Genomic DNA, 9765 nt, shown 5'->3' with positions numbered 1-9765 from the left:
GGGAGTGACGGGAGAGGGAGTGACGGGAGAGGGAGTGACGGGGAGAGGGAGTGACGGGAGCGGGAGTGACGGGAGAGGGAGTGACGGGAGAGGGAGTGACGGGAGAGGGAGTGACGGGAGAGGGAGTGACGGGAGAGGGAGTGACGGGAGAGGGAGTGACGGGAGAGGAGTGACGGGAGAGGGAGTGACGGGAGAGGGAGTGACGGGAGAGGAGTGACGGGAGAGAGAGTGACGGGAGAGAGAGTGACGGGAGAGAGAGTGACGTGAGAGAGAGTGACGGGAGAGAGAGTGACGGGAGAGAGAGTGACGGGAGAGAGAGTGACGGGAGAGAGTGACGGGAGAGAGAGTGACGGGAGAGAGAGTGACGGGAGAGAGAGTGACGGGAGAGAGAGTGACGGGAGAGAGAGTGACGGAGAGAGAGTGACGGGAGAGAGAGTGACGGGAGAGAGAGTGACGGGAGAGAGAGTGACGGGAGAGAGAGTGACGGGAGAGAGAGTGACGGGAGAGAGAGTGACGGGAGAGAGAGTGACGGGAGAGAGAGTGACGGGAGAGGGAGTGACGGGAGAGGGAGTGACGGGAGAGGGAGTGACGGGAGAGGGAGTGACGGGAGAGGGAGTGACGGGAGAGGGAGTGACGGGAGAGAGAGTGACGGGAGAGAGAGTGACGGGAGAGAGAGTGACGGGAGAGAGAGTGACGGGAGAGAGAGTGACGGGAGAGAGAGTGACGGGAGAGAGAGTGACGGGAGAGAGAGTGACGGGAGAGAGAGTGACGGGAGAGAGAGTGACGGGAGAGAGAGTGACGGGAGAGAGAGTGACGGGAGAGAGAGTGACGGGAGAGAGAGTGACGGGAGAGAGAGTGACGGGAGAGAGAGTGACGGGAGAGAGAGTGACGGGAGAGAGAGTGACGGGAGAGAGAGTGACGGGAGAGGGAGTGACGGGAGAGGGAGTGACGGGAGAGGGAGTGACGGGAGAGGGAGTGACGGGAGAGGGAGTGACGGGAGAGGGAGTGACGGGAGAGGGAGTGACGGGAGAGGGAGTGACGGAGAGGGAGTGACGGGAGAGAGAGTGACGGGAGAGAGAGTGACGGGAGAGAGAGTGACGGGAGAGAGAGTGACGGGAGAGAGAGTGACGGGAGAGAGAGTGACGGGAGAGAGAGTGACGGGAGAGAGAGTGACGGGAGAGCGAGAGAGACGATAGAATGATGAGCAAGTTCCTCCTGCAATGCCCAGTAAGACTACAATGTCAGACTGCCCCAGTCAGTGGCTCACCTGTCCTGGACGTTGCCCCCAGGGATCAGATTCAGAGCCTCACTCACAACACAATGCAGGATCTGCTGCGCGATGGAAACCTCCACCTGGAGCAGCTGCAACAGAAGCAGAGTTAAAGTGAGGGTCGGGTTATCTCCAAATCGGTTCAGGAGCTCTCAGTACCGAGCCCCTCGCCCAGAAACACCGGCTCCTCGCTCCTTGTCCGGAAGCACAATAAGTAAATCACACAGACCAGCCATTGCTGGAAATGAGCACATTTTATGACCTCAGGATTTCCCAAAGTGCTTTACAGCCAACGACGTACGATTTGAAGTGTAGTCACTGTTGTAATGTGGGAAACACGGCAGCCAATTTGCGCACAGCAAGCTCCCACACACAGCAATGTGATAATGACCAGATAATCTGTTTTAGTGATGTTGATTGAGGGATAAATATTGGCCCCAGAACACCGGGGAGAACTCCCCTGCTCTTCTTCGAAATAGTGCCATGGGATATTTTACATCCACCTGAGAGGGCGGACAGGGGCCGTGGTTTAATGTCTCATTCCAACAGTGCAGCGCTCCCTCAGTACTGCCCCTCCAACAGTGCGCTCCCTCAGTACTGCCCCTCCGACAGTGTGCTCCCTCAGTACTGCCCCTCCGACAGTGCAGCGCTCTCTCAATACTGCCCCTCCGACAGTGCAGCGCTCCCTCAGTACTGCCCCTCCGACAGTGCGGTGCTCCCTCAGTACTGCCCCTCCGACAGTGCGGCACTCCCTCAGTACTGCCCCTCTGACAGTGCGGCACTCCCTCAGTACTGCCCCTCCGACAGTGCAGCACTCCCTCAGTACTGCCCCTCCCTCAGTACTGCCCCTCCGACAGTGCAGCACTCCCTCAGTACTGCCCCTCCCTCAGTACTGCCCCTCTGACAGTGCAGCACTCCCTCAGTACTGCCCCTCCCTCAGTACTGCCCCTCCGACAGTGCAGCACTCCCTCAGTACTGCCCCTCCCACAGTGCAGCACTCCCTCAGTATTGTAGTAGCCCCGTGCTGAATGGCTTACAGATGTGCAGCTACATTCCTGTTTCTTCCTCCCAATACAAGGCCCTGCCAGGGTGCAGGCCTGAGCTGGAAGTCCCAGCCAGGGACTATGGGGGCACTGGTCCTGCAGTGAGCACAGGACAGCCACACCATGAAGGATCAGTCGGGTGGTCAGTGGACACTCCCTCCCCCTCCCCCACCCGTCTGTTGATGAGTGAGAAATGATTTGCTTCCGATTGAGAATAAACCGTGAACAGTTGAAACCCGGGCCGATCATAGGCATCACAAGGGGCGCAGAAGCGAATAAAATTCCAGCGCACCCCGCGTACCCTCTCCCACCGTCACCACAGCAACCGTGCCTGGAAAACCGGCTGCTGGTAAGTGGTCCTTAAAGACACAGGCACATGTGCACTGTGCCACTTCCTTAGGACATCCCCTTAAAGGTGCAGGCACATGCTCATTGTGCCACAACCAACAGTGGATCTTCTTAAAAGGTGCAGGCACACGCGCACTGTGCTCTTCCCGCACTTGGAACCAATCACCGTCGCTGGCACCATTGCTGGGTGGGCAATGCCCCTTTAAGGGTGGTGCATGCGGCCCGCTCTCACCTGGTGGGTTTCCTGCTGCTCTTTCAGCCCCTCGTAGCTGCCGGCGATGTCGACCAGCAGCCCCTCCTCCACCTTCTCCAGCAACCGCCTCCAGCGCTCACACTTGTGCCCAAAGCTCTCCTCGTGCAGCATAACTCGCTGCATTTGGCTGAAATCACAAGCATTTGATAGAAGGTGCTTAAAACCAGGAAGGGCTTTGATGTCGAGTAAATGGGGAGCAACTGTTCCCACTGGCAGGAGGGTCGGTAACCAGCGGACACAGGTTGAAGGTGATTGGTGAGAGAACCGCGGGGGGCGGGGGAATGAGGAGCAGTGTTTGACGGAGCGAGTTCCTGTGATCGGGAACACGCTGTCAGAAAGGGCGGTGGAAGCAGATTCAATAGTGACTTTCAAACGGGAATTGGATAAATACCTGAAAAGGAGAAATTTGTAGGACTGCAGGGAAAGAGGAGAGTGGGACTAATTGGATGGCTCTACCCAAGAGTTGGCACAGATAGGACGGGCCGAAAGGCTGCTGTGCTGTAAGATTCGGTGATTCCAATAACCAATCAATAATTCAGTACATAACGTGATTATTTTCACCCTCGGATGTGTCCGGATCCATAATCTAACACCACTTTGACACAGAAACTGAAGCTCCGAGATACAGGATTACGAGCAGGGTATGGTAGTGTAGTGGTTCGGTCACGGGATTAATAATCCAGATAACGCGAGTTCAACTCCCACCGAGCGCAGAGAAATTTTAATTCCGTTTCTTAAAAATCTGGAAATAAAAATCTATTATCAGTAAAAGTGACCATAAAGCTGTTGGATGGTCGTAAAACCCAGCTGGTTTACTGATGTCCTTTCGGGAAGAAAACCTGCCGTCCGACCCGGAGGAGAAAAGTGACTGTGTACCCGATGGTTCCCAAAGTTCTGCACCACTCGGGGCTTCTTCGCCTCGTGTCTGGGTCTGTTGCATGACACATTTTGGGGGGGGGGGGGGGTTTATTCGTTTATGGGATGTGGGTGTAGCTGACAAGGCCAGAATTTATTACCCATCACGAATTGCCCTCGAGTGTCTCGCTGGGCCATTTCAGAGGGGCAGTTAAGAATCAACCACATTGCTGTGGGTCTGGAGTCACATATAGACCCAGACCGGGTAAGGGCGGCAGATTTCCTTCCCTGAAGGGCAGGAGTGAACCAAATGGGGTTTTATGACAATCCGGTTCACGGACATTACTGATACTAGTCTTTTTATTCCAGATTTAATTAACTAATTTAAATTCCCCAGCTGCCGTGGTGGGATTTGAACCCGTGTCTCTGGATCACGAGTCCAGGCCCCTGGATTCCTGGCCCGGTAACATAACCACAACACTACCGTTTCCATTATTTCAGAGTGACTCCAGTCTCACACCAACATGAAATGACCGAGCGAGACTCTCAAGTTTGTATCAAAGCCACTATCAGCGGGTGGGATCAGCAGGGCCCTTGGGATAGGGACTCTCCCCCCAAATCGGTGGAGCGGGGACAGTTTGGAATGTAGATAAACTGTAGGAACATAGGAACAGGAGGAGGCCATTCAGCCCCTCGAGCCTGTTACACAGGAACAGGAGGAGGCCATTCAGCCCCTCGAGCCTGTTACACAGGAACAGGAGGAGGCCCAATCAGCCGCTCGAGCCTGTTACACAGGAACAGGAGGAGGCCATTCAGCCCCTCGAGCCTGTTACACAGGAACAGGAGGAGGCCATTCAGCCCCTCGAGCCTGTTACACAGGAACAGGAGGAGGCCCAATCAGCCGCTCGAGCCTGTTACACAGGAACAGGAGGAGGCCATTCAGCCCCTCGAGCCTGTTACACAGGAACAGGAGGAGGCCATTCAGCCCCTCGAGCCTGTTGCACAGGAACAGGAGGAGGCCATTCAGCCCCTCGAGCCTGTTACACAGGAACAGCAGGAGGCCATTCAGCCCCTCGAGCCTGTTACACAGGAACAGGAGGAGGCCATTCAGCAATTCAAGCCTGCTCCGCCTTTTAATTAGATCATGGATGATCTGTACCTTAACTCCATTTAGCTACCTTTGTTCCATAACCCTTAATACCTTTACCTAATAAAACAAAATCCCAGTTTTGAAATTTTCAATTGACCCCCCCCCCCCCAGCCCCCCCCCCCAGTCTCAACAGCTTTGTGGGGGCGAGGGTTCCCGATTCCCACGACCCTTTGTGTGAAGAAATGCTTCCTGGTATTTTAAGGTTGTGCCCCCATGTTCTGACTCCCCCACCAGAGAAAATAGTTTCTCTTTATCCACTCTATCAATTCCTTTAATCATTTTAAACGCCTCAATTAGATCACACCTTAAACTTCTATACCCAGGGAAGTCTTGCTACAGTTATACAGGGTATTGGTGAGGCCACACCTGGAGTACTGCGTGCAGTTTTGGTTTCCATATTTACAAAAGGATATACTTGCTTTGGAGGTAGTTCAGAGAAGGTTCACTCGGTTAATTCCGGAGATGAGAGGGTTAACTTATGAGGAAAGGTTGAGGAGGTTGGGCCTCTACTCATTGGAGTTCAGAAGAATGAGAGGTGATCTTATCGAAACGTATAAGATTGTGAGGGGGCTTGACAAGGTGGATGCAGAGAGGATGTTTCCACTGATGGGGGAGACTAGAACTAGGGGGCATGGTCTTAGAATAAGGGGCCGCCCATTTAAAACTGAGATGAGGAGAAATTTCTTCTCTGAGGGTTGTAAATCTGTGGAATTCACTGCCTCAGAGAGCTGTGGAAGCCGGGACATTGAATAAATTTAAGACAGAGATAGACAGTTTCTTAAACGATAAGGGGATAAGGGGTTATGGGGAGTGGAGCTGAGTCCATGATCGGATCAGCCATGATCTTATTAAATGGCGGAGCAGGCTCGAGGGGCCGTATGGCCTACTCCTGCTCCTATTTCTTATGTCCTTATGAGAGAATGCAAGCCTGGTCTATGCAGGGTTATGGGGAAAGGGCACGGGGAAGTGAGACTCTTTGGTCAGCTCTTCCATAAAGCGGGCACAGGCACAACGAGCCGAATGGCCTCCTTCTGTGCTATATCGCTCCGGAAGTCTGCCAAGTTGACCTCGGCACGCAACCCTTTTAGCCCCAGGTCATCACAGGCAGTCCCTCGGAATCGAGGAAGACTTGCTTCCGCTCCCGAAGCGAGTTCTTTGGTGGTTGAACAGTCAGACACGAGAGCCACAGTCTCTGCCACAGGTTTGGCTCTGGTGGATCTGCACTGCCGGAGACAGTGAGACTGGAGCTGGAGGAGTTGAACGTACCTGCAGCGGTCCCGAGCTGTGGCATGAGCCTGATGCCACCGTCGGTTCAGGTCCTGCACTCTCCTGTAGTCCGGTTCGCTGAGCGGCAGCCGGTGGCTGAGGTGCCTCAAAGTCTCCAGGTGCAGAGAGGTGCCACTCAACTTCAGCAGGTGGCACTGTAACAAAGGAACGATTCATTGAATCATGGCACAGGAGGAGGCCATTCGGCCCATCGTATCCGCGCCAGCCGACAAAGAGTTACCCAGCCTAATTATACCTTCCAGTACGAGGTCCGTCGCCCTGTAGGTTACGGCACTTCCGGTGCACATCCAAGTACTTTTTAAATGTGATCAGGGTTTCTGCCTCTACCACCCTTTCAGGCAGTGAGTTCCAGACCCCCACCACCCTCTGGATGAAGACATTTTTCTTCAGCGCCCCTCGATCCTTCCACCAATTACTTTAAATCTATGCCCTCTGGTTATTGACCTCTCTGCTAAGGGAAATAGATCCTTCCTATCCACTCTATCTGTGCCCCTCATAATTTTATACATCTCAATTAAATCTCCCCTCAGCCTCCTCTGTTCCAAGGAAAACAAACCCAACCCCTATCCAATCTTTCCTCATAGCTAAAATTCTCCAGTCCTGGCAACATCCTTGTAAATCTCCTCTGTACCCTCTCCGGTGCAATCACATCCTTCCTGTAATGCGGTGACCAGAACTGCACGCAGTACTCCAGCTGTGGCCTAACTAATGTTTTATACAGTTCTAGCATAAATTTCCTGCTCTTGTATTCTATGCCTCAGCTAATAAAGGAAAGCATTCTGAATGCCTTCTTAACCACCTTATCAGCCTGTCCTGCTACCTTTAAGGATCTGTGGACATACACTCCAAGGTCCCTGTTCCTCTACACCTCTTAGTATCCTCCCATGTATTGTGTATTCCCTTGCCTTGTTGCCCCTCCCCAAATGCACACTTCTCCGGATTGAATTCCATTTGTCACTTTTCTGCCCAACTGACCAGTTGATCGATATCTTCCTGCAGTCTCCAGCTTTCTCCTCACTGTCAACCACACGGCCAATCTTTGTATCATCGGCAAATGTCTTCATCATGCCCCCTACCTTTAAGTCTAAATCATGAATATATACTCCAAAAAGTAAGGGACCCAGTACTGAGCCCTGTGGAACCCACTGCAAACAGCCTTCCAGTCACAAAAACACCCAGCAAACCATTACCCTTTGCTTCCTGCCCCTGGGCCAATTTTGGATCCAATTTGCCCCTCTCCCTTGGATTTTGGATCCAATTTGCTCCTCTCCCTTGGATCCCATGGGCTTTTACTTTTTTGATAAGCCTACCATGTGGGACCTTGTCAAAAGCTTTGCTAAAATCCATGAAAACTACATCAAACGCACTGCCCTCATCGACCCTCCTTGTTACCTCCTCAAAAGAACTCAATCAAGTTAATCAGACCCGACCTTCCCTTAACAAATCCATGCTGACTGTCCTTGATTAATCTGTGTCTTTCTAAACAAAGGTTTATACTGTCCCTCAGAATTGATGCCAGTAATTTGTCCACCACCGAGGTTAAACTAACTGGCCTGTAATTACTCAGTTTATCCCTTCCTCCTTTTTGAACAACGGACAACGTTAGCAATTCTCCAATCCTCTGGCACAACTCCTGTAGCCAGGGAGGTTTGGAAAACGATGGTCAGAGCCTCTGCAATTTCCTCCCTTGCTTCTTTTAGTAGTCTCGGATATATTTCATCCGGTCCTGGCCATTTATCTACTTTCAAGGATGCTGAACCCCTTAATACTTCCTCTCTTACTATGTTTATCCCGTCCAATATTTCACTCTTCCTCCTGAACTTCAATGTCGGCATCATCCCCTCTTTCGTGAAGACAGCCGCAAATTATTCATTTAGTACCTTACCCATGGCCACCGCCTCCACACATAGATCACTATTTTAGTCCCTAATAGGCCCTACTCTTTCCTTAGTTATCTGGGGCCGGGCTGCACTTAGATGGGGGTGGTGGGGAGGGGGATTGGAGCAAGGGGTAGCGATCGATGTAACCGCGCTCAGGGAAGGGGGTTCCTCAGTCATTTACTATCAGTCACTCTGAGTCCCACTCCAGAGACTTGAGCACAAAATCTGGGCTGACACTCCCGGTGCTGTCTTTCGGATGAGACGTTAAACCAAGGCCCATCTGCCCTCTCGAAGATCCCATGGCATTATTCGAAGAAGAGCAGTGTAGTTTTCCCTGGCGTCCTGGGCCGATATTTATCCCTCAACCCAAAATCACTAACACAAATGACCTGGTTATTTATCTCATTGCTGCACGCAACTTGGCTGTAGTGTTTCCTACATCATAACTGTGACTACACTTCTAAAGGACTTTATTGGCTGAAACGTGTTTTGGGGCATCGGGAGGTTGTGAAAGACACTATAAAATGCAGTGTACTGAATTGTCAGCCCAGATTTTGTGCTCGAGTCACTGGAGTGGGACTTGAACCCACGACTTTCTGCCTCAGAGGTGAGAGAGTGACCCACTGAGCAGCGGCAGACACCTGGAGTGGAATGGATATGGGGTCAGAAGCTCAAGCTCAAGGTAAGATAGGAGGCCATGGTTGGGAACAGTCGGTTTCAGCATGGGATAATGGCAGAGGAGGGGGATGGAGTCGGTGGCTATGGAACGGAGATTGTGGCGGGGACCGAGGACAATGGCTTCGGCCTTTACAATATTTCATTGGAAGAAATTTCTGCTCATCCAGTTCTGGATGTCAGACAAGCAGCGTGACAAATCAGAGGCAGTGGAGGGGTTGCGAGAGGTGGAGGGGACGTAGAGCGAGACCACAGAGGGAGTAAAATTTGAAAACAAGTATGGGAATTTTAAAATCGAGGCGTTGCTTAACCGGGAGCCAGTGTATATCCGCGAACTCTGGGGTTTCGGGTGAGTGGGACTTGGAGCGAGCTCGGTTACAGGCAGCCGAGTTTTAGATCACCTCAAGTTCATGGAGGGTGGAAGATGGGAGGCCAGCCAGGAGAGCATTGAATAGTCAAGTCTGGAGGAGACAAAGGTGATGGATGAGGGTTTCAGCAGACGATGAGCTGAGGAAGGAACGGAGACGGGCGAAGTTACCGAGGTGGAAATCGGTGGTCATGGTCATGGTGTGGATGTGTGTTTCAGAAGCTCAGCTCAAGGTCAAATAAGAAATACAACATCGAGGTTGCAAACAATGTGGTTCAGTCTCAGACAGTTGCCAGGGAGAGGGATGGATTCGGTGGCCAGGGAACGGAGTTTGTGGTGGGGACCGAAGGCAATGGCTTCAGTCTTCCCAATATTTTAGGTGGAGGAAATTTCTGTTAACCCAATACTGGATGTGGGAAAAACAGTCCGACAATTCAGAGACCGTGGAGGGGTCGGGGGAAGTGGGGGTGAGGTAGAGCTGGGTGTCAGCGTACATGTGGAAACTGACGCTGTGTTGCCGGATGATGTCGCCGAGGGGCAACATGTAGATGAGAAATAGGAGGGGCCAAGGATAGATCCTTGGGGGACACCAGAGGTAACAATGCGGGGGCGGAAAGAGAAGCCATTGCAGGTGATT

At 52.4% G+C, this 9765-nt stretch overlaps 1 protein-coding gene across 1 annotated transcript in view; it reads right to left on the bottom strand.

Annotated features, from left to right (window-relative positions):
* Nucleotides 1-9765, bottom strand: part of LOC139262804 (nesprin-2-like) — a 59041-nt gene that overhangs the window by 6993 nt on the left and 42283 nt on the right. Inside the window, exons 17-19 of the mRNA XM_070877957.1 lie at nucleotides 6186-6340; nucleotides 2894-3041; nucleotides 1268-1362 (exon numbers count right to left, since the gene is read on the bottom strand). Of these exons, the coding sequence (XP_070734058.1) occupies nucleotides 1268-1362; nucleotides 2894-3041; nucleotides 6186-6340 (398 nt within the window). The remainder of the gene's footprint in view (nucleotides 1-1267; nucleotides 1363-2893; nucleotides 3042-6185; nucleotides 6341-9765) is intronic.

The sequence above is a fragment of the Pristiophorus japonicus genome, chromosome 4 (genome assembly GCF_044704955.1).
Source record: "Pristiophorus japonicus isolate sPriJap1 chromosome 4, sPriJap1.hap1, whole genome shotgun sequence".
Taxonomy (NCBI): domain Eukaryota; kingdom Metazoa; phylum Chordata; class Chondrichthyes; family Pristiophoridae; genus Pristiophorus; species Pristiophorus japonicus.
This window is presented reverse-complemented; position numbering and strand designations above follow the sequence as displayed.